General features: G+C 48.0%; 1 protein-coding gene across 1 annotated transcript; it reads right to left on the minus strand.

Annotated features, from left to right (window-relative positions):
- Positions 1-1,750: 1,750 nt before the first annotated feature.
- LOC100089358 (vomeronasal type-2 receptor 26-like) lies at positions 1,751-24,116 on the minus strand. The gene is made up of 8 exons (XM_029054208.1): positions 24,021-24,116; positions 15,772-15,956; positions 14,738-15,029; positions 7,670-8,473; positions 7,287-7,340; positions 5,048-5,275; positions 3,570-3,693; positions 1,751-2,646 (listed from the first exon to the last, which is right to left on the minus strand). Exons 1-8 carry the CDS (start codon positions 24,114-24,116, stop codon positions 1,751-1,753), a joined length of 2,679 nt encoding a protein of 892 aa, XP_028910041.1.
- Positions 24,117-24,353: the final 237 nt, after the last annotated feature.

Consider the following 24,353-nt stretch of genomic DNA (forward strand, 5'->3'; position numbering starts at 1 on the left):
ATCTATCTATCTATCTATCTATCTATCTATCTATCATCTCTATCTATATCTATCTTCATCATTACTATCATCAACAATGGTATTTATTGAGTGCTTACTGTGTGCAGAGCAGCATAGCTTAGTGGAAAAAGCATGGGCTTCGGAGCTAGAGAAAGTGGGTTCTAATCCCAGCTCCACCACCTGTCTGCTGTGTGACCTTGAGCAAGTCACTTAACTTCTCTGTGCCTCAGTTACCTCATCTGTAAAGTGGCGATTAAGGCTGTGAGTTCCACGTGGAACAACCTGATTACCTTGTAACTACCCCAGCTCTTAGAACAGTCCTTGGCACATAGTAAGCGCTAAATATATACCGTTATTATTATTATTACAATATCATAGACTTGATAGACACATTCCCTGCCCACAGTGAGCGTCCAGTCTACAGGAGGAGACAGACATAAATAGAAAGAAATCCATCCATCCCTAGATGCAAAAGTATCCCCCTCCACGCTACCCTCTTCACCAACGCCAACTACGTTGCCCCCTCTTCTCTTGACCCTCTTCCCTTGACCCTCTTGCATTTCCTACCCACAGCCCTGGATCACTGCCTCAGTTCATTTTCTCCACTCAGGAATGCAGCAGACAGAAATCCAGGCTACAGGCTGTTTTCTCCCACTGAAAATTCATACTTTACCTCACCTCTGCATTCATTCAGTCGTTTATTCAAAATTCAATCATATTTATTGGACACTTATTGTGTGCAAAGCACCGAACTAAGCACTTGGGAGAGTACAATATAACAGCAAAGAGACATATTCCTGCCCACAATGAGCTCACAGTCCAGAGGGGGAGGCAGACATTAATATGAATAAATAGAAAAAATTACAGATTTATACTGAGGTATACATATGTGCTGTATGAATAAAGAAGCTAGTAAGAGCGGCACAGAGTGGGAGAAGAGGAGAGGAAGGTTTAGTCAGGGAAGGCTTCTTGGAGATGTGCCTTCAGTAAGGATTTGAAGTGGGGGAGAGCAATTATCTGTCTGGTATGCGGAGGGAGGGCATTCCAAGCCAGAGGTAGGATTTGGGCAAGAGGTCAGCAGTCCCATTTTGACTGCCCCTTTCCACCACTCTGAGAGATACCTTTCAAGCCTCCAGCTTTGGTATGGCTGGGAGAGAGAGAGAGAGAGAGAGAGAGAGAGAGAGAGAGAGAGATGAACTTCTGGATCCTCATCATTACCTATGTAGACAGTTCCACCACCAACACTAGAGAAGTCGTGGGATGCTACTGGAAATAGCCTGGGCCTTCAAGTCAGAGGACCTGACTTCTAATCCCAGCTCAACATTTGTCTGCTGTGTGACCTTAGGACAATTACTAACCTTCTCTGTGCCTCAGCTTCTTCACTGGGGAAATGGAGATTAAATCCCACACCCTCCTGTTGTCCAAAACCCTTGGAGTTGTGTGTCCAGAGCAACCATTCCATTGCTCTTGGGATCATTTGGTCCCAATCTGGAGTGGTCTCCAGGACAACCAGGCAGGTGATGTCAGTCATCTCTGTAGGAATTCAGTCTGGGGGAGGAAAGAGCCCAGAAGGTCAGGGGACAAACTCCCCAGTGATCAATGGAGCATCCAGCCCTGACCTGTGATTTAGGTTGTCCTGGTTGTCTGTGACAGGATTTCCCTCTCCTTTGGTCCTGCCACTGTAATAAAATTGGGGTTGAGAAAAATGTTGGATGTTAAAAACAACAGCCTTGAACGGAGGTACCGGGGTTCATTTCCTCTTCAACCACTCCCGGGTGTTCCTTTCAGGCCGCAGCAGGATCACGTAGCACTTGGGGATGAAGATGCAGCTGAGAAGTCCTGCACCAGAGGCCAAGATGGAGAAGATCTCTACAGCCACCATGGCCTTCCCCTTGGTGCTCTGGTATGCAGGGAGGAAGGAGGCCCAAACACTGCAGAACACCAGCATGCCAAACGTGATGAACTTGGCCTCATTGAAGCTGTCGGGCAGCCTCCTGGCCAGGAAAGCCACAGTGAAGCTCACCAGAGCCAGAACACCCAGATAGCCCAGAAGGCAGTAGAAGGCAGTCACGGAGCCCTTGTTACACTCGACAATGATGAGTCTGGGCTCAGAGTGCACATCCATCTCCAGGAAGGGGGGAGCAGTGCCCAACCAGATCATGCAGATGGTCACTTGGACCAGGGAACAGGACAGGACTGTTGAGGTTGAGGCTCTGGGCCCCACCCACCTCCTGACCCTGCTCCCCAAGCTCGTGGCCCTGAAGGCCAGAACCACGGTGAAGGTTTTGGCCAAGATGGAGGAAACAGCCACGGTGAACACGACCCCAAAGGCCATTTGTCGAAGGAGACAGGAGGCCAGAGTGGGTTGGCCGATGAAGGTCAGAGCACAGAGAAAGCAGAGCATGAGGGAGAGGAGGAGGGTGTAGCTGAGATTGCGGTTATTGGCTCGGACTATGGGGGTATCTCGGTGCTTAATGAAGATCCCGAAAACCAGGGCTGTGAGGAGAGAGAAGGAGAGAGACGTGCAGACCAAGATCAGTCCCAAAGGTTCCTTGTGGGACAGGAAAGTCACTGCTTTGTGGAGGCAGCCATTTCTCTCCATGTTTGAATACTGATCTTCACCACACTTCACACACTGCTCTGCATCTGAAAGGAAAGAATCATTCTTTCACTCAGTCAATCCACAGTATTCATTGAGTGCTCACTGTGTGTAGAATGCTGTATTAAGTGCTTGGAGGACTGCAGTGTGGGTAGACAAGTTACTTGCCCAGAAGAAGTTAACAGTATATAAGGGAACACAGACTGTAATATGAATAAATCAATAAATAATGGGTAGGCACATAAGTACTCTGAGAGAGAGGGTGGAGTAAGCGCTTAACAAATGCCATCATTATGAGAAGCAGTATGGCTCAGTGGAAAGAGCCCGGGCTTGGGAGTCAGAGGTCATGGGTTTGAATCCCTGCTCTGCCACTTGGCAGCTGTGTGACTGTGGGCAAGTCACTTAACTTCTCTTTGCCTCAGTTACCTCATCTGTAAAATGGAGGTTAACTGTGAGCCTCACATGGGGCAACCTGATTACCCTGTATCTACCCCAGCGCTTAGAACAGTGCTTTGCACATAGTAAGCACTTAACAAATACCAACATTATTATCAAATGCATAAAGAGGGAGGAAAAGAAGAAGGAACAGTCTTGCTGCACCCATTTCCCTCCGCCAGATCAGGGTCACAGCCAAGCTTGGAATTTTGGGGATCCAAAATACATCTGGTCCAAACACTCTCTCCTACCTCCTCATCCAGAGCTGAGTTTGTGCTTTCCATCCCTTGCCCTTGCTCTGCAGTCACACTAGTCCATGGGCAGGAAGCTGCTGAGGAAAGACTCCTGGATATCTGTGTCTGCCCTCAGGCATGACCATCTCTTGTTTGCCCTCTGGGCTTTACCGCTGCCTGTCTGTCTCTTCATGCCCTGGGTCTCTCACCATCTGGCTTGTATCCACAGGCTGTGGGGCAGTGAGACCTGTTTGGGGCAGGTTGCGGGTCATGTGAGTAACTGGATCTCTGCACACACCTACCTGTCTGGTTGGAAATCTCCCCCTCTGGGCACTGGACACAAAAATAGCAGCAGATGGTCTTCCCTTGCTGGGCGCGTTTTCTGAATCCGGGTCCACAGCTCCTGCTGCACTGTGAACGTGGAACCTGAATTTTCATGACAGAGGATAGTGACAGTGATGATGGAGCTCCACAGCCCCAAACCCACCTGGGTGATCCCGAGACCCTCTCACCCAGAGGCCTCCCCACAACCTCCCATGCAGGAATGAACCCCAACAAGGGCTGGGCTACAGGTGTCCCCCTTCTCCACCCCACTGCTTTTCCTTCTTCCTGCTCAGAGTCTGGGGCTGCAGGGGACCAGGGTGACCAAGTCCCATTTATAATCTGTGGTGGGGGTCTCCCTGAGCCTACCCCAGGGTCAAGAATAATTTCCAGACATCTCTTCTTCTTCCCATCGTTGCTCACTGCAAGGAGTTTCTTCCCTCCAGGCCCATAAACCTTAAATTCTTAACTGTATCCAGAAAGTTACATTTGAGATCCATGCCAGAAAGGTGCAAAATTCTGAATAGTTGAATACTATACCTGGTCAAGGTTCTCTCCACATGAATCCCCCGCTGAAAAAGCCAATCCCTACCTAGCCCAGCCCAAGATATGGTCAAGCACAGCCACTGGTAACTACCACCTTCCCTCCAGGTCACTTGGGCCTAAGCTCCCACGGTGATATTTCCATGTCAGGCTGTAGGGACCTAAGCCTAAGCTGAGCTTCCTCAACATCAGTGGCACCCACTAGACTGTTACTCTGCATCCCCCAAACCCCATGCCACTGGAGAAGCAGTGTGGTATAGTGGATAAAGTATGGGCCTGGGAGTCAGAAGGTCATAGGTTCTAATCCCATCTCTGCCACTTGCCTGCGGTGTGATCTAGGGCAAGTCACTTGACTTCTCTAGGCCTCAGTTCCCTCACTTGTGAAATGGAGATTGAGATGGTGAGACCCACATGGGATAGGGACTTTGTCCAACCCCATTTACTTGTATCCACCCCAGTGCTTAGTCCAGTGCCTGACACAAAGTAAGCACTTAAGAAATACCATAAGTATTATTATTATTATTTTTATCACTGAGGGCAGGGAGCAGTCAGGAGGGAGAGCAGTAGGCTGGCATCATATGACAGGGGAGGGAGGACCGCTGCCATCTTGAGTTGTAGCTCCTCCCCTTCACCTCAGGATTAGCAAAATTAATAGGACCTCCAGGCACCACCACTTTGACCTAGTTTGAGTGTTTAATTGCCCCTGATGTGTCTGTCTACAGTCCCCTCTACCCCTTTTCATCTCAGATTATTCTCCCCTCGAGGATCAAGGTCAGTGTTTCATTGCTGCCAAAGTATTCTTTCACAGCATTAGTTACAGTGCTGTGCACACAGTATACACTCCCTCAATGCAATCACTACTAGAAGCCTGGGACTACTGCCCCAGGCCATCTGGGAATTCCCATTGGCCGCTTACCTGAGAGGATCCCCCGGGCCACATGATTATTGCATCATTGATGAAAACATCTTGGCCAGGGGGTGCCTGGGGGTCCATCTCCCCGACTTTCACCAACTCACAAGTTCCATTGGGAGAGATCACAAAGTTCAGAATCTCAAATTTTGCAGTAGATCTGTGGCTCTCATCCAGAATCACTGGTTCCCCCACAGGGTTGTCAAACTGGACTTTGCTCAGAAACTCATGGAGCTGAAATGGATAAAAGGAAACTGGAGACTCCTGACTCCAGGGGAGGTGAGATTAGCTGCAGTGGGGTTTGCTATGGTCAGTTTGTTTGTTTGATAGTACTTAAGTGCTTACTATGTGTAAAACACTTTTCCAAGTGCTGGGTTAGGTACAAGTTATTTAGGTCAGACACAGTCCCTGTCTGGCATGGGGTTCACAGTCTTAAGTGGGAGGAAGAACAGGTATTGAATCCCCATTTTACAGTTGAGGAAACTGAGGCACAGAGACGTTAAGTGACTTGTCCAAGGACACACAGTTAGCAATTGGAAGAGCAATTGGCAGAGCTGGGATTAGAACCTAGGTCCTTGGCCTCTCAAGCTCGGGTCAGTGATTCAGAGAAGTTGGGGTTGGATGGCCAAATTTCCCCTATGTGACAACCAAGAGTCAGCATGACTTAGTGGAAAGCCCTCAGGTCTAGGAATTGTAGGGCCTGGGTTCCAATGCTGGCTCTGCCACTTGCCCGCTGTGTGACCTAGGGCAAGTCACTTAACTTCCTGTACCTCAATTGCCTCATCTGTAAAATGGGGATTCAATACCTCTTCTCCATATCACTTGAACTATGGGTCCCATGTGGGACAAGGACTGTTTCTGCCTTCATTATCTTGTATCGACACCCATGTTGAATAAAGTGCTTGGCACCTAAGTAAGAATTTAACAAATATCATCATCATCATGACTTCCTAAGAAAACTGAAACTGGTTGGCAAAAAAGGCGACCAGGAGTCTTGGAGCAATCATTCCACAGGGAGGTGATTTCTGCTCTCTCACCTTTAGTCCTGCTGATGGCCCTGCTTCCCTAGATCCCTCCTTCTCCCTCCCACATCAGCAACCCCACCCAGGAATCAGGGAAGTCTCTGTTTCTCCCTCTCTTTCTTTCTCTCTCTCTGTCTCGACATGAAAGGGAGAATAAAGAAGGTAACCCAGGGACAATGGACCACCCCTTGAGAATATTCTCCATCTCATCCATACATAGAAAAGGAGGAGGAAAGGGAGGGGCATGTCTGTCTAACAGCAAGGGACAGCCCCCCCCCCCCCCCCCCCCCCAGTGCCAGTGACCCTGCTGACCCCTTGTACTCTGCAGTTAGTTTTTGGAGATTGGGAGCAGGGAGCTGTGCACAGGAGGGAGAAGGGCAGGGGCAATGACTGTGATGATAAGGATGGAGACCTGTGAAGCTGTGCTCTGTGACCACCCTCCAAACCCCACCATCTCCAAGGGGACAGTATTGGTTATTCCAATGCATATAGGTTTGAAGAAGGCAGTACTGACTCTAGAGTGGTTACCACCTCTGAGTATGTGGGTGGTTGAAAAGTCCAATCTGAGATGCATGGTTCTAGCCAAAAAGGCTCTCCCTTGTCAAGTTCTTAAGTTTAACACTTGCAGTTCCTAGACCTGTGTTCTCTTTTCCCTGAAATGGATAAACTACATCCTAAATCAGTATTGGGATCAATAACATTTGTGAATTACAAATTATTCATTCATTCATTCATTCATTCAATTGTATTTATTGAACACTTACTGTGTGCAGAGCACTGTACTAAGCGCTTAGAAAGTACAATTCAGCAACAAATAGAGACAATCCCTACCCAACAATGGTTCACAGTCTAGAAGGGGGAGACAGACAACAAAACAAAACAAAACAAAACAAGTAGACAGGCATCAATAGCATCAATACAAATAAATAGAATTATAGATATATAGACAGGTAATGTATCTACCAATTCTGTTGTGCTGTAAATACCCAAACACTTAATGCAGCACACGGCACACAGAACACATTCAATAAGTACCACTGTTTAATTGACTGATTGATTTAGACCGTCCTTTTTTGCAAGGATGTATGTGGCTGGCCCAGCTGAAACACCACTGATTAAAATTAAAACAAACCAATTTTTATTGCCCAAACCTTGAGTTACAGTTTAACGAGGTGTCCTAGAGGGACTTCTTGCATTAGGGCAATGTTCCTCCACTCTCCTACCTGCAATTTTATTTCAGTGTATGGATTTCTAGGTTTCAGTCTTTGAACCCAGTCCTGTATATGTCAGAGGTTAAAGGATGAGGTTTCTCTGAAGGAGTAAGTTTCTTCAAGGCCCTCTACTTCTTAACTTCAGAAGGGCCTTCCTCTTTTCATTCATTCCTGCATTCACTCATTCATTCATTCATTCAATCATATTTATTGAGTGCTTACTATGTGCAGAGCACTGTACTAAGCGCTTGTGACCTCTAGTCTGAAAGCTCCTTGTGCATAGGGAATGTTTCGACCAACTCTGTTGTAACATACTCTCCTAAGTGTTCAGGACTATGCTGTGACAGGGTAAGCTCTTACCAAACACCTGCTCCCTGTGCCAGCGGGGATATTACCTGCCAAGGATGAGGCACCAAGCAGTCCCCATTTTCCAGAGATTCCAGGTTTGAGTTGGATAGGAGCAAGTCCTGGAGCCCGTGGGCCACGGCATACACAGCGTTGTACATGCTGTAACTCAGGGCAGACATTGTCAGAGAAAAAATGTGCATAGGCAGCATCTCCAAGGAAGCATTTTCTGAGCATTTTCTTCCACTCTTTTCAGGAATTGATAAGGAACAGACAAAGGCAGATTCCCAGAATTCCTTCAAGATAATGGCTTCTGGATATTTTGCTGGTTTAACTGTCCGCAAAAAATCTCTGAAACCAGGAACCTCTTTAGCATGGTTCGCCAGAGTCAAAGTCCCATGAAAATAATAGCTATTTGTTTCATAGGTCAAGCTCGAAGTGAAGTCCCAGTGAAAGGTGGTGATCAAAACCATCTTGGACAGTCCAAAACTCTCTATCACAAATCTCAGCAGGTCCAGGGACTTTGCATCCCCATAGGCAGCCATCACTGCAGCTGATGTAGCTGTGACACTGGAGTAGATTCCCCGAGCTGTATAAAAGTTGAACTTTCCACTAGGGATCTTCTTGGTAAACGCTGAACAGACACTGTTCCCGACCATCTCCCTGGTCAGATCCAAGAGGAATCTCTCTCCTTTCATATCATCTGATACCACCAAGCCCACCCAGGTCCAGCCAAAATGCACCATTAACCGGACCATCCCCCAGGGCAGAGAGGAGAACCTGGGGGCCACCTGATAGAGAGATGGAAACTGTATCTTGTCATGCAGGATTGGGTCAAATGGGCCATAGGTGATCTGGGTAGAGAACAACAGAACTAAGTGGGAGGTGTGAGAATGTGGCAAATCCATCAAAAGTATTTACTTAACTCCTGACTTGGAAAGTGTACTGTTCACACCACTAGGGAAAAGATAAAATAAAAGCAAAAAGCAACAATACCTATCCTCAAAGAGATTATAGTCCATTAGTCCAATTTATTGACCATTTACTGTTTGGAGATCACTGGGAGAGTAAACTTTAACAGGGATGGGCAGCATTTTTCCTGCCCACAGTGAGCTAACATAGGAGAGACAGACACTCAAATATATTTTGGATATTTACAGAAGTGCTGTAAGGAGGATAGGATGAATAAAGGGTACAGAGCTAACCAGAAGGGAGATGGAAGAGATGTGGTTTTAGAAAGGCTTTGAAGGTGGAGAGCACAATCATCTGACAGATAGAAGGGGTAGAGAGTTCTGGGCCAGAGACAGGATGTGGATGAGGGATCAGGAGCGAGGAGACAAGGTAAAAGTACATTGATTAGGTCGACAGTAGTGAGCGAAGGGTGAGAGCTGGGTTGTAGTAGAAAAATCACCTCTATGCTAATGACACCCAAATTTACAACTCCAGCCCTGATCACGCTCCCTCTCTGCAAACTTGCATTTCCTCCTGCCTTTAAGACATCTCTACTAGGATGTCCTCCTATTACCTCAAACTTAATATGACTAGAAGTGAACTTCTTATCTCCCCACCCAAACCCTGTCCACCCGTTCACTTTTCCATCACTGTTGATGACACCACCATTTGTCCCGTCTCTCAAGCCCGTAACCTTGGCATTATCCCTGACTCCTTTCTTTCTTTCAACCCACATATTCAAACCCTCACTAAATCCTGTCAGTTCTACCTTCACGACATCGCTAAAATCTACCCCTTCCCCTCCATCTAAACTGCTACCACATTAATGCAAGCACTTATCCTATCCTGCCTTGATTAATGTTATCAGCCTCCCTGCTGACCTCCCTGCCTCCTATCTCTCCCCACTCCACTCCATACTCCACTCTGCTGCCCAGACAAATTTCCTTCAAAAATGTTCTGACTGTTTCCCCACTCTTCAAGAAACTCCAGTGGCTGCCCATCCACCTCTGCATCAAATAAAAACTTCTCACCATTGACTTTAAAGCACTAAATCATCTTGCCCCTCCTATCTCGCCTAGCTACTCTCCTACTACAGTGCAGCCTGCACACTCCATTCCTCAAGTGCTAACCTTCTCAGTGTACTTTGATCTCATCTTTCTCAATGCCGACCTCTCACTCACTTCCTGCTTCAGGCCTGGAACATCCTCCCTCCTCATATCAAACAGATAATTGCACCTCCCCATTTCAAAGCTTTATTGAAAGCACATCTCCTCCCAAGAAGTCTTCCCTGGTGTATGAATGATGGGAAAGTCATGAAGAGGACAGGGCTTGGGTGGGAATATGAGTTCTGTTTTGGACCTGTAAGCTTTGAGTTGTAAGCGGGACAACCAGGCAGTGATGTCATGAAGGCAGGGAAAATATGAAACAGCAGAGCAGGAGAGAGATCAAGACTGGAGAGGTAAATTTGGGAATCATCAGCATAGAGATGGTAATTGAAGCCATGAGAGTGAATGATTCTCCAAGGGAGTAAGGGTAGGTGGAGAAGAGAAGGGAACACAGAATTAAGCCTTGAAGGACTCCCAAATTGAGGGATTGGGAGGTGGATGAGGTGCCTGTGAAAGAGACTGAGAAGGAGCAGCCAAAGACATAGGAGGGAACCAAGAGAGGACAGTGTCAGTGAAGCGAAGGTTAGATCATGTTTCCAGGAGAAGGCATTGGTCCACAGTGTCGAAGGGAGCTGAGAGGTCCAGGAAGATAAGGATGGAGTAGAGACTGGTGGATTTGGTAAGAAGGAGATCACTCATGACCTTTGATAGGACATTTTCCATGGAGTGAAGTTAGCATAAGCAGTGAGGCTTAGTGGATAGAGCAAAGGCCTGAGTGTCAAGAGGAACTGGGTTCTAATCCTGCCTCTGCCAGGTGTCTGCTCTCTTGCCTTGAGCAAATCACTTAACTTCTCTGTCCTTCAGTTACCTTGTCTGTAAAATGGAGATTAAGGCAGTAAACCCCATGTGGGACACTGAATGGGTCCCAACCCAATTAACTTGTATCTACTCCAGAGTTTAGTACTGTGCCTGGAACAAAATAAACATGTAACAAAAACTATTAAAAAAGCCAGATTGGTGAGGAAAGTGGAGGAGAGGAAGTGGAGACAGTGAGTGTAGACAACTTACTCAAGGAGTTTGGTAAGGAATGGAAGAGGAAGATGGAACAAGAACCAGAGGGATGAGGGGTCAAGAGAGGGTTATTTTTAGGATAGAGAATACACGAGAATATTGGAATCAGTAGGGAAGAAGCCAATGGAGAGTGAATAGTTGAGGATAGCAGTAGCAGAGGGAAGAAAGGAGGAGATGAGTATTTTGATTAGGTATAAAGAGGTGAGGCCAGAGGAGCAGGTAGAAGGCGTAGATTGGGAGAGAAATCAATCAGTTAGTTGTATTTATTGAGCACTTACTGTATGCAGAGCACTGAACGAAATGCTTGGAAGAGTACAATATAACAATGTAAAAGACATTCCCTACCCACAACGAGTTTACAATCTAGGGATGGAGAAAGAGAGAAAGAATTTGAGAAAGAGATCAAATGGCTCAGAAAGTTGCAAGTGGGGCCTGGGATTAGTAACTGGATTGGGTGGTAGAGATTGGTGGGGAGTCAAAGCGGGAATTGGAGGAGAGGAAGTGGAGGCAGTGAATGTATACAACTCAGATGGATGGAGTTTGGAAAGAAATGTTAGGAGGGAGAGGAAGCAATAACCAGAGGGATCTGGGGCTGGGCCAGGGGGAGGACGAGGTTAAGGGAGGTTTATTTTTAGGATAGGGAATACATGTGCATATATGAAAGCAGTGGGGAAGAAGCTACTGGAGAGTGAGCAGGTGAAGGTGGAGGTCAGGGAAGGAAAAAAGGAGGGGGCATGTTTTTGATATGTTGCAAAGGGATAGGGTCAGAAGAATGAGTAGAAGGGGTAGCTTTTGAGAGGAAGCAGGAGATCTCCTCTTGGAACATTACGAGAAAAGATGGGAGAGTCACAAAAGGGACAGAGGGAGGGAGGGACTGGACAGGAGCAGGGGAGATTTTAGAAAGATCCTTCCTGATGGCTTCAATTTTATACATCAAATATGTGGCCTAGATAGGGACAAAGGATAGGTGGGGAAGGGTGACCAGGGATTTGAAGAGGGAATTCATTCATTCATTCATTCAATAGTATTTATTGAGCACTTACTATGTGCAGAGCACTGCACTAAGCACTTGGAATGTATAATTCGGCAACAGATAGAGACAATCCCTGCCCAATGACAGGCTCACAGTCTGATCGGGGGAGACAGACAGCAGAGCAAAACAGAACAAATCAAAAACAAGACAACATTATCACGATAAATAGAATCAAGGGGATGTACAGCTCATTAACAAAATAAATAGAGTAATAAATATTCTATGCAAATGAGCACAGTGTTGAGGGGAGGGGAAGGGGGACGAGCAGAGGGTGGAGGGGGATCAGAGGGAAAAGGGGGGCTCAGTCTGGGAAGGCCTTTTGGAGGAGGTGAGCTCTCAGTAGGGATTTGAAGAGGGAAAGAGAGTTAGCTTGGCAGATGTGAGGAGGGAGAGCATTCCAGGACAGCAGTAGGATGTGGGCCAGGGGGTGATGGCAGGACAGGCGCGAACGGGGTCCATGAGGAGGTGAGTTGGAGAGGAGCAGAGAGTAGGGGGTGGGCAGTAGAAAGAGAGAGGGAGGTGAGGTAGGAGGGGGCAAAGTGTTGGAGAGCTTTGAAGCCAAGTTTGAGGAGTTTTCGTTTTGTGCGGAGGTTGATAGGCTACCACTGGAGGTTTTTAAGGAGGGGAGTGAGATGTCCAGAGCGTTTCTGTAGGAAGATGATCCAGGCAGTGGGAATGAAGAATAGACTGGAGTTGGGAGAGACAGGAGGAAGGGAGATCAGAGAGAAGGCTGAAACAATAATGCAGTCGAGATATTATGAGAGCTTGTACCAGCACGATAGCTGTTTGGATGGAGATGAAAGGGCAGAACTTGGCAATATTGTAAAGGTGAGACCGGCAGGTTTTGGGACAGATTGGCTGTGTGGGGTGAATGAGAGAGCTGAGTCAAGGATGACACCAAGCTTGCAGGCCTGTGAGACGGGCAGGATGGTCGTGCCATCCACAGTGGCAGGGAAGTCAGGGAGAGGACAGGGTTTGGGAGGGAAGATAAGGAGCTCAGTTTTAGACATGTCTGAAACAACTGGAGAAGGCCAGGGGCATGGGAGTCAATAAGGATATAGCAATATTGTTGCCAGGCAGGGGAGAGGCCAAGTTAGAACAGGCAAGGATGCATTTGACATGGATTAAGTCGGCCTGATCTCTGGATTTCTGCCAGTACCACTCCAGGGTAAATCCATAGAAGCAAAGGAAGAGTACTCTGGAGATGATCCAGTGCTGTGGGTTAGTGGTATGAGACTGGTGAAGGGGTAGGGGAACAAATGAATTGAATTCAGTAGAGAGGGTGTGGTTGAGGGTATCAAATTGTGCAATAAGGGTAGGTAGTTTGGGTATAGACACCAAATGGGGCATGTTGACTTAAGAAAATTGGTGCAGATTAAAAGATTCCCTGCCCAGAATGAGTTTACAATCTAGGGAAATCAGTAAGGAGGCCAGTACAGGATCCTGGCTAGGAAACTACGGGTGGCCAGGCCAGGCCGATGGCCATTTAGATTTAACAGGTCTGGGGAAATGCTGTGGAGGAAAAACCAGCAGCATTAACCAACAGGCTGGATGTGAGAGATGAAAGAGAGCAAAGAATCAAAGTTCATGTCGTGACTGAGGGTCTTGGTGACAGAAAGGACGGTGGTGCTATCAACTTCGATTGGAAACCTAAATGGAGAAATTGATTTGGGAGGGAAAATGAAGACTTCACTTTTATTCTTATTGAAATTGATGCCCCAGGGAGCCATCCTCGCGGAGATCTCAGGGAGTGAAGGGCGAAAGGGGAGATGATATAGGGAGTGGGGATTTGGTGCTGTTGAGACAGACTTGAGAGTCACTGCATGGACTGAGTAGATGAAGCCATGGTAGTGGATGAGCTCTCCAAAAGAGCAAGTTCAAAGTGAGAAGAGAAGGGGAGCAAGAACAGAATGTTGAGTGACACCCATGGCTAGGGGGTGAGAAACAGAAGAGCTAGGGGAAGGGAGTGAGAAAAAGCAGCCAGAGAGGCAGGAATAATACCAAAAGAGACTGTGACAGAGAAAACATTATCAGGTAATATTTCTGAAGGAGGTAGTGGTCCATGGAATCCAAAGTGATTGAAGGGTTGAGGAGTACTAGGGTAAAATAGGGTTCTCATAGAATGCTTCCTCAGTGGAAGAAAGGGGGCAGAAAGCAGATTGGAGTGGGTGAAGAGGGGAGTTGTAGAAGAGATAATGGAGGCAGAAGGGCAAAATATCTGATCGAGGAGACTTGACAAGAAAGGGAGCAGGGACAAGATGGAGTAATACGTCCTGGGCATAATGGACCCAGGGAAAGTGTTTTGATACTCAGGAAGATTTGCACATGATGGAAGGTAGAGTAAAAGGAACTTTCAGAGAGGGAACAACTGAAGCTGGCAAGTAGGGAGGATAGAAGGTGGATCATAGCAGTGGTTCTTAAAGGGGTCAAGTGAAGAGGGAAATGGGGCTTCAGGAGGGCTTTGAAATCCCCCTGGAATCCTGGTGACAAGCACCACTGTAACCCTACTAAGAGGTAGAAAACCCGGAACTGTAGTGAGTGAAAGTGACCTCGTGTTCCCTGTACCTGGCTCCTTCACACCTCCCGACTCTGTGCCCCATATTTATAACTTTTTTTTACCATTTCTTTTTTACCCCTCTAAAAGGGAAATTTGCAGAATGGACAGGGAGTCCTCTTGGAGCCAGCAAAAAGCAAAAAAGAAACTGACTCTGATAGAAATTCACTTGGACAGTTTCATCCTCTCGATAAGTGAACCCACAGTACCTGGCTTGTCCTTAAAGGACACACAGCCCTGGGTTTTGACTGAAAATCTGCTCCTACCCATGAAAATCCCTTCTCAATGGGCAGTGTGGGTTTGAAAGACATAAACAGAAACTGCTTTCCCTGAGAAAAGTCTCCAATCTGGTCATTCCTTAACTACACAGGGAAGGAACCAGACTGTTTGAATGGTCTCCTACCTGTGGGAACTTGTAGAGCCCCAGGATGTTCGCCATGGAGATGGACAGGGTAGACGTGGCTCCTCCAATGACAGCCACAGTCTTTTCCTGCTTCCCACAGCTGTAGTTAGGGATGGTCTGTCCTCCTCCTGACATCCCCATAAAGGCACCCTCCATGGCTCGTTCAGCACTGTGGTAGATTTCATGGACATGGAAGCCCAGTGATATATTGGGTAAAAGGCTGGGATCCTTGTTGATCTCATCCATGGCAAACAGCAGGGCCAGGAAGTGCTGGAAGTCTTTGTGAACCCAACTGAAATGAGAAAGACAGTGTAAGCCCCCAGGATCTAGCCTGTGCCTGACTCCACATTCCACGGGTCACATCCTACCAAGAGAACAGAGCAGGTACAAAGTCCAGTGGCAGCAGCATCCAGCCCGGGGCCATGAATCACATCACCTCCTGCACGAGCCACTCTGCATCCTTTCCCGCATCACCCAGCCCCAAGTCCTCCCTGGCTCTTAGTCACAGCTCCAATGGCTACAAGGATAGGGAGGGAGCAGAGGGAAATATTTTCCCTTCAAACCCAGAAGAATGATCTGAGGGACAGAACCTGTTGGGAAAGAAGGAAGGACAGAGAATCCAGCCTGGAAAGTGATGCTGGAGGCTCAGAATACAGGCTGGACCTGTCTCAGGAAGGATGCCAGAAACTCAGTATTGAATACAGCCCCTGCCCAGTCATCAAGTGCCATCCAAACAAAGAAAACTAAAAAGATAGCCTGGCCCAAGCTTGGGAGTCATGGGACTTGGGTTCTAATCCCAGGTCTGCCACATTTCTGCTGTGTGACCTTGGGCTGGTCATTTAATTTCTCTGTGCTTCAGTTACCTCATCTCTAAAATGCAGATTAAAGCCTACTTAGAATGTGAGTCCCATGGGAGACAGGAACTGTATCCAACAAGTGTTTAGGACATCGCTTTACATAGCATATGCTTAGCAAGTACCGTAATTCAATTAAATATATTCAACTTAACTACTAGCACACACAAAAAAACTTACTCGATAATACGGTTGTCCCAGTAACTACTGTCTACAAATTGGATCATTCCACTCTGAAAAACAGTCCTGGTTCGCAGAGATAGCATCCCTCTGATGACCAGGTCCCCATCCCTGTAGTAGGTGGCTGGATAGTGTCTGTCCAGGCAGCAGGGAGTCTTCTCTTCCCCACTCGTGGAATTGGGAAGCTGGAGGAATAGCAACAAGGTAAGCAGAGAGAGCATCAGGAGAGGCGAGTCTAGGATAAGCAGTGAGGGACCACCAGAATCAGAAGGCTGACTCTTCTCCATGGGCACAGGGACTAGGACTCCAGTATCCACTCCTCTCAGAAGGAAGCTGTCAATAAGATGTGGTGCAGCACACATCCAGGACAAACTGAAATCTGTGGAAAATTGGGAGGGAAGTGTTATGAATCAGAATGACGGCTCTGGTCTCATACCATGGTTTGCCTATAGTTGGGAGTGGGCAGAACACTGAGGTGCTTCTCCTGTGCCCAGTATCGGACAAGGGAAATAAGCCATGCAAAGGCTCTGGGGATTATCCTTGCCTGGAGCTCTGCACCTGCAACCCTGAAAATTTCTCACCAACACAAGAGGAAAAAACAGTTAGAAATTGCCCTCCCTCATGGGTCCCCAGGAAGTTTGAAAGGGTAGAGAGGTCTGGGGGCTAGGGGATGATTCTAGAACTAGGGGAGCCTCCCGGAGCTCTGTCCTCCCCATCCAGACCTACACAATAAGGCCAGTCCCCACAGCAACTGCAGGGTTGGCAGCTCTTGCATCAGGCAGGAGGCTGGGAGTGGTGACAAGGACAGAAAATGATCCTGAGAAAGTAGTTCATAGGCCTCACACACCTACTCCCAGTACCCAGAGCAAAGAACCCTGGGCGTGGTCAGTGCCAGACCATCCCCACAGTCCAGGATACATCCAAAGATCAGACACTCCGTCCTCAGACAAGATTGGACAGAATGGAGATAGTAAATGCACTCAAATCTAGTGTGTGATCCCTTCTTCCTCCTCCTCCCACATCTTCAGCATAATGCAAGATTCTAGCCCTGAGGCTACAGGCCTACGATCCATTCTCACCCTAGCCATTCTTCTCTGAATCCCACCTAAATGCTCTTGGGGCTTAGGGTATGTGGAGGATGGCAGTTTCTGTTGAAGACTGGTCTCTCCTTGAAACTCCAGGGTCAAACATATTCTATTGAGTATCTATCACACAAGGGGTTGGTGGGGAGCATTCGGGGCCTCTTCAGATAGAAGCCCCTTCTGGCAGGTCCCCTGCTCCCCAGAATGTCAGCTGCTCTGAATGGTCCCAAAATCAATCAACCAATTTTATTTTTTGACCTCTTACTGTGTGCGGAGCACTGTACTAAGCACTTCATTTATTCATTCATTCAATAGCATTTATTGAGTACTTACTGTTTGCAGAGCACTGTACTAAACACTTGGAATATACAGTTTGGCAACAGATAGAGATAATCCCTGCCCAATGATGGGCTCATAGTCTAAACGGGGGAGACAGACAGCAATGCAAAACAGAACAAAACAGAAACAAGACAACATCAACAAGATGAACAGAATCAAGGAGATATACATTAACATTATACATTAACAAAATAAATAGGGTAATAATATATACAATGAGCACAGTGCTGAGGGGAGGGGAAGGGGGAAGAACAGGGGGTGGGGAAGGAGAGGAGGGAGAGCAGAGGGAAAGGGGGATTCAGGTTGCGAAGACCTCCTGGAGGAGGTGAGCTCTCACTTGGGAGAGGACACCCCAGTAGAGTTGGTAGGACACACAGTCCCTGACCACAACAAGCTCACAGTCTAGAGGAGGATTTCATTCTCTCACATCTCATATCTGGATGACCTTCTGAGGGTCTGTGGGACCTCATGTCCTGAGGAGCAGCAGGCAAGCTCAGCTGATGGTTCTAGAAGCAGCAACCTAGGGTCAGATCTAGGGCTGGAGTCAGCAATTCTCTATCATGCCTGACCTTGGTTCATCTGGTGGTCCTCCAAAAGTCAGAATCCCACAGTTCCACAGCACAAGTCTGCAAAGGCAGCACCATCTGTTTGGTTCAAATCCTACTGGCTGTGGACTGGGAGAGGCCTCTCTACTGCTGACAGTAACTGCTGCTGGTTTTAGCCTGCTGGGCTGGTGGGAGAACCTGCAGGGGAACTTTATTCAGCTGACAGAATGACCAGAAAAGAGACAGGTGAGCATGACTGTCAGTAAGGGCAGCGCAGTGCATTTTGGGGAACATGAACCAACCTCCAATTGCTCATGGTTTGGGGAGATTCACTTCTATAGGGAATGATGCCCGACTTGCCCGTGGTTTATTCATTCAATAGTATTTATTCAATTCAATAGTATTTATTGAGCGCTTACTATGTGCAGAGCACTGTACTAAGCGCTTGGGATGAACAGGTCGGCAACAGATAGAGACAGTCCCTGCCGTTTGACGGGCTTACAGTCTAATCGGGGGAGACGGACAGACAAGAACAATGGCACTAAACAGCGTCAAGGGGAAGAACATCTCGTAAAAACAATGGCAACTAAATAGAATCAAGGCGATGTACAATTCATTAACAAAATAAATAGGGTAACGAAAATATATACAGTTGAGCGGATGAGTACAGTGCTGTGGGGATGGGAAGGGAGAGGTGGAGGAGCAGAGGGAAAAGGGGAAAATGAGGCTTTAGCTGCGGAGAGGTAAAGGGGGGATGGCAGAGGGAGTAGAGGGGGAAGAGGAGCTCAGTCTGGGAAGGCCTCTTGGAGGAGGTGATTTTTAAGTAAGGTTTTGAAGAGGGAAAGAGAATCAGTTTGGCGGAGGTGAGGAGGGAGGGCGTTCCAGGACCGCGGGAGGACGTGACCCAGGGGTCGACGGCGGGATAGGCGAGACTGAGGGACGGTGAGGAGGTGGGCGGCAGAGGAGCGGAGCGTGCGGGGTGGGCGGTAAAAAGAGAGAAGGGAGGAGAGGTAGGAAGGGGCAAGGTGATGGAGAGCCTTGAAGCCTAGAGTGAGGAGTTTTTGTTTGGAGCGGAGGTCGATAGACAACCACTGGAGTTGTTTAAGAAGGGGAGTGACATGCCCAGATCGTTTCTGCAGGAAGATGAGCCGGGCAGCGGAGTGAAGAATAGACCGGAGCGGGGCGAGAGAGGAGGAAGGGAGGTCAAAGAGAAGGCTGACACAGTAGTCTAGCCGGGATATAACGAGAGCCCGTAATAGTAAGGTAGCCGTTTGGGTGGAGAGGAAAGGGCGGATCTTGGCGATATTGTAGAGGTGAAACCGGCAGGTCTTGGTAACGGATAGGATGTGTGGGGTGAACGAGAGGGACGAGTCAAGGATGACACCGAGATTGCGGGCCTGCGGGACGGGAAGGATGGTCGTGCCATCCACGGTGATGGAGAAGTCTGGGAGCGGACCGGGCTTGGGAGGGAAGATGAGGAGCTCAGTCTTGCTCATGTTGAGTTTTAGGTGGCGGGCCGACATCCAGGTGGAGACGTCCCGGAGGCAGGAGGAGATGCAAGCCTGAAGGGAGGGGGAGAGGACAGGGGCGGAGATGTAGATCTGCGTGTCATCTGCGTAGAGATGGTAGTCAAAGCCGTGAGAGCGGATGAGTTCACCGAGGGAGTGAGTGTAAATGGAGAACAGAAGAGGGCCAAGAACTGACCCTTGAGGAACTCCAACAGTTAAAGGATGGGAGGGGGAGGAGGCTCCAGCGTAGGAGACCGAGAATGATCGGCCAGAGAGGTAAGAGGAGAACCAGGAGAGGACAGAGTCCGTGAAGCCAAGGTGAGATAAGGTATGGAGGAGGAGGGGATGGTCGACAGTGTCAAAGGCAGCAGAGAGGTCAAGGAGGATCAGAATGGAGTAGGAGCCATTGGATTTGGCAAGAAGGAGGTCATGGGTGACCTTAGAGAGAGCAGTCTCGGTAGAGTGGAGGGGACGGAAGCCAGATTGGAGGGGGTCTAGGAGAGAATGGGAGTTAAGGAATTCTAGGCATCGATTGTAGATGACTCGTTCTAAGATTTTGGAAAGGAAGGGTAGTAGGGAGATAGGACGATAACTGGAGGGGGAAGTGGGGTCAAGAGCGGGTTTTTTTAGGATGGGGGAGACGTGGGCATGTTTGAAGGCAGAGGGGAAGGAGCCCTTGGAGATTGAGTGGTTAAAAATAGACGTTAAGGAAGGGAGGAGGGCAGGGGCGATGGTTTTAAGAAGGTGAGAGGGAATGGGGTCCGAGGCGCAGGTGGAGGGGGTTTAGAGGAGGGGCGCATGTGAGAAAGTTTTAGGGCCTAAATTTCCCAGATTAAGCACCCCCTTTTTCCTCTGCTGCTCCTCCCCTCCCCATCACCCCAACTCACTCCCTTTGATCTACCCCCCTCTCTGTCCCAGAGCACTTGTTGATATATGTACATATTTATGATTATAATTATATTTATTTTTATTAATGATGTGTATACATCTATAATTCTTTTTATTTATAATGATGCTACTGATGCCTCTTTACTTGTTTTGATGTCTGTCTCCCCCCTTCTAGATTGTGAGCCCATTCTGGGCAGGGATTGTCTTTGCTTTGAACTGTTCTTCCCAAGCGCTTAGTATCTGCACACAGTAAGCACTAAATAAATATGATTGAATGAATGAATGAATGAATGAATGAATGAATGAATGAATGAATGAAGATTCAGGGAGATCTTTCCCTGCCCAGTTGTTGAGGGAATAACGTAAGGCAACAGGCAACATGTTCAGGCAACAGGGAAGCTGGGACAATTTTCTTCTCTCCAAGAGAGCATCTGCCTGTGTAGGAGACTGGTTTGGGGAGTTTTTCTTGTTGAATCTGGGACACAATTCCAGCCTGCTACTACGATCCTTCTTCAGGCCAAGTTAACTCCAACCACCAGCCAGTTTATCCCCTGAAGGGTCGAGTGGCATTTTTCCCATAAAATCAGGAATCTCCAAACCTGGGATTAGTGTACTGCTGTGATTCAAATTCATTTGTTAAATTCCTCAACTGTTTCTGTGGATGGCGTCAGATCTTGCCTGAACATCTGGCTCTGGGTCTTTGGTAACAAAAAGATTATAGTTGAAAAGACATCGGGCAGGCCCCCTCCAGGGTCCCACAAACACCACCTCCTTGGGGTAATGAAAAGGTCACCTAGTTTCTCCATGATATGGTCTAGAAACTGCCTGCCTGGCTGGAGTCCTAGCTGGACATATCTGAGAGGCTTGGGGACACTTTCATCTTCTTAGCTCCCTCTCCCCCATCCTATTTTGATTGCCCCTTTCCACCACTCTGGGAAACCCCTTTCAAGACTCCAGCTTTGGTATGGCTGGGAAGAAGAGAGAGAGAGAGAGAGAGAGAGATTAACTTCTATTTCCTCATTCATTACCCACTTAGGCAATTCAGCGAATCATGATGGTCTAGTGGAAAATAGCCTGGGCCTGGGAAACAGAGGACCTGACTTCTATTATCAGCTCCACCATTTGCCTGCTGTGTGGCCTTGGGCAAGTCACTTAATTTCTCTGTGCCTTATTGTTGTAACAGTTTGGATGTAGATGAAAGGGAGGGTTTTAGCGATGGCTATGAAGGGTGAACCAACATGATTTAGTGACTTATTGAATATATGGGTTTAATGAGAGATATAAGGTCCAATGGAGGGTTATTTTAGGATAGGAGAAACATGGATGTGTTTAGAAGTAGTGTGGAAGAAGCCACTGGAGAGCGAACAGTTGAAGGTGGCAGGTAGGGAGGGAAAAAGGGAGGATGCAAGTGCTTTGCTAAGTGCAGAGAGATAGGGTCAGGTGCACAGATGTCAGGTTTGGATTTTGAGAGAAGGTCGAAGACCTCTTCTTAGATACTGCTGGGAAAAATGTGAGAGTTGAAAGGGCAGGAGGGAGGAGGGAATGGAGAGGAGCAGAGGAGATTTTAGGGAGATCATCCCTGAAGGGTTCTAATTTTCTCAATAAAGAAGGAGGCCAGATCATTAGGGGTAAGAGTAAGAGATGGGGAAGCAGAGTGGAGGGTGGAAGGCAGGTGTTTAAAAAGGAGACACTGTCACCTCGATGAATCAGTCAGTAATTCCAAAAATCCATGGCATTTATTGAGGACTAAATGTGTACAGAGGTTTGCAGTAAACTTCTGGGAGATTAAAATACAATAGAATAGGTAGATACTATCCCTGACCACAGTGAGCTTACACTCTAGAAGAGGAGTGAGACATTAAAATAAATTATACATAGTGGAAGCAATGGAAGATAAATATATGGATTCAAGTGCAGAGGGGTTTTGAGTGGTGTGTGTATCAAGCGAACTGCAGACAAAGCTATCTGCGGATTGAGCGGTCGACACTGAGCGCGGGTGGGTTATATAGGCAGGAGTTTAACATAGCCTTTCCTTTGCTCCCTTTGCTCCTTTGCTGGCACAGGTAGCTCCCCTTGGCCCTCCCGAAGATGCTCCCACAGGAGCAAACCCTCCTTAGTCCTCATGCTATCCATCAGGTTACCAGGCTTCTCACTGGTGATTGAGCATGAGGTTGTTATCCCTTGTTCTCCAATGGTCTCCGTTCATCGCTCTTAGTCCCTTCTCCAATGGTCCATTGATCTCTGCATCGTGGTCTGACCCACCATCTTAGAGCCATGTGGCCTGGGGGTGGGTGCGAGGCACCCCCAAAACAACGAGGTTTTGGCGAGCCCCAGCTCTGCCCTTCAGGGCCACCGTGGACCATGGGGGACAACAAGGCAGATGGAATTTCCCTCCACACACCTCATTAGAGCTCAACCCAGACTGAGATTTGGCCAGGGAGGGGAAGGAAGAATGAGGAAAATCGTTTTTGGAATGGGCTCTGTTAGAAGCAGCCTGGGGCTGGCCCGAAGCAGCAAAGACTATATGTGTGGGGCTCTGCGTTAGAGTCCAGGTGGGGCTCACCTCTTTGATCCAGACCACAAGCCAGAGAAAGGGAAGGGTAATATGCACCCCCGAGCCCCAAACCCTATTGAAGAGGGAAAGAGCCGTACAGTCAATTGGTATGGGGTCGAGTTTGGTTCACTGATGAGAGTTCTGGGAAACAGGGGAATCACAGGAAAGAGAACAATCCAGGGGATTGAAGGCAACTATCAGAATCAAATGGAGCCAAGGGACCTTCCATAGGGAGACTGAGGGTATGTCCTTGAGCATGGTGGGAAAGACTCTGATCCTGTCTCCTAGGACTCCAGTCATGGAAAGAGCAGAACCTCAGCCATGCTTCCTAGTGTCCTTGAGCCAACTCCTCCTCCCACAGGGCCCTGAACTCAGAAGCTGACTTGCCCCAGATGGTGGCTCCTCTTTAGCCCACCTACAGGGAGGAGGATGTGGGGAGCAGGTTTTATCCCCTGTTTCTCTCCCACCTCCCCATTAGAGTCTGAGCTAGGGCACTGCCTCTCCCCCGGCTCCAAGCATCTGCTCAGCTCAGGAACTTCTATGAGTTTCTCCACCACCTCTGCCAGATCCGGCTCCGCATAGTCAATTGCTCAAGACCCACGGGGATGTGTGTCCAGAGCAGCCACTCCACTGCACTGGGGGTTATCCAGTCCCGGCATGGGGTGTTCTCCTGGACAACAAGGCAGGTGACAGCAGCCATCTCGGCAGGAATCCAGCCTGGAGGAGGCAAGAGCCCAGGAGACCATTGGACAAACACCCCAGTGATCCATGGGAGCATCCAGGCCTGACCTCTGATTCAGATTTGCCCCTGAATCTCTGTTGGATGTCCTTGACAGGATTTCACTCTCCTTTTGTCCTGTCATTGCAATAAAATTGGGGTTGAGAAGAATGTTGGGTGATAAAAGCCACAGTCTTGAACTAATGTACCGGAGATCATTTCCTCTTCAACCACTCTCGGGTATTCCTGGCGGGCTGCAGCAGGATCATGTAGAATTTGGGTACAAAGATGCAGCCAAGAAGCCTGGTGCCAGAGGCCATGATGCTTGTCTCCCCACTTCTAGACTGTGAGCCCATTGTTGAGCAGGGATTGTATCTATTTATTGGTGAATGGTACTTTCCAAGCGCTTAGTACAGTGCTCTGCACACAGTAAGCTAGAATGAATGAAAGATCTCTGTGGCCACCATCGCCTTCCTCTTGGTGCCCTGGTATATGGGGAGGAAGGAGGCCCAGACACTATAGAACACCAGCATACCCAACATAATTAACTTGGCCTTGTTGAAACTGTCAAGCAGCCTCCTTCAGCCTGGACAAAAAAACCACAGTGAAACTCACCTGAGCCAGAATGCCCACATAGCCCAGGTTGCAGTAGAATGTGGCCACAGAACTCTCGTTACACTCATCGATGATGAGTCCGAGCACAGAGTGCATGTCTACTTCTGATAGGTGGGGAACAGTACCCAGTTGGATCAAGCAGATGGTTTCTTGGACCAGGAATTCAATCAGGTCTTATAAAGGGGTCAAAGATATTCCTAGAATTACAGCTTCGTCTGGCTTTCCAGTTTCCCTACTAATAGACCCTCCCAGGGATCCCCAATCTGAGGCAAGTGGTAAACCACCAATCAGTGCTATTCACTGAGTGCTTACTGTGCCCTGAATAATACCAGT

Source organism: Ornithorhynchus anatinus, chromosome X4 (genome assembly GCF_004115215.2).
Source record: "Ornithorhynchus anatinus isolate Pmale09 chromosome X4, mOrnAna1.pri.v4, whole genome shotgun sequence".
In the NCBI taxonomy this organism is placed as follows: Eukaryota; Metazoa; Chordata; class Mammalia; order Monotremata; family Ornithorhynchidae; genus Ornithorhynchus; species Ornithorhynchus anatinus.

Coding starts and splice junctions, on each gene's coding strand:
- LOC100089358 (XM_029054208.1), bottom strand. CDS start 24,116: ATGCACTCTGTGCTCGGACTCATCATCGATGAGTGTAACGAGAGTTCT. Junction 15,957..24,020: donor ATGTGGGCATTCTGGCTCAG/GTGAGTTTCACT, acceptor CTATTCCTCCAG/CTTCCCAATTCCACGAGTGG. Junction 7,341..7,669: donor TGGTGCCTCATCCTTGGCAG/GTAATATCCCCG, acceptor TGACATATACAG/GACTGGGTTCAAAGACTGAA.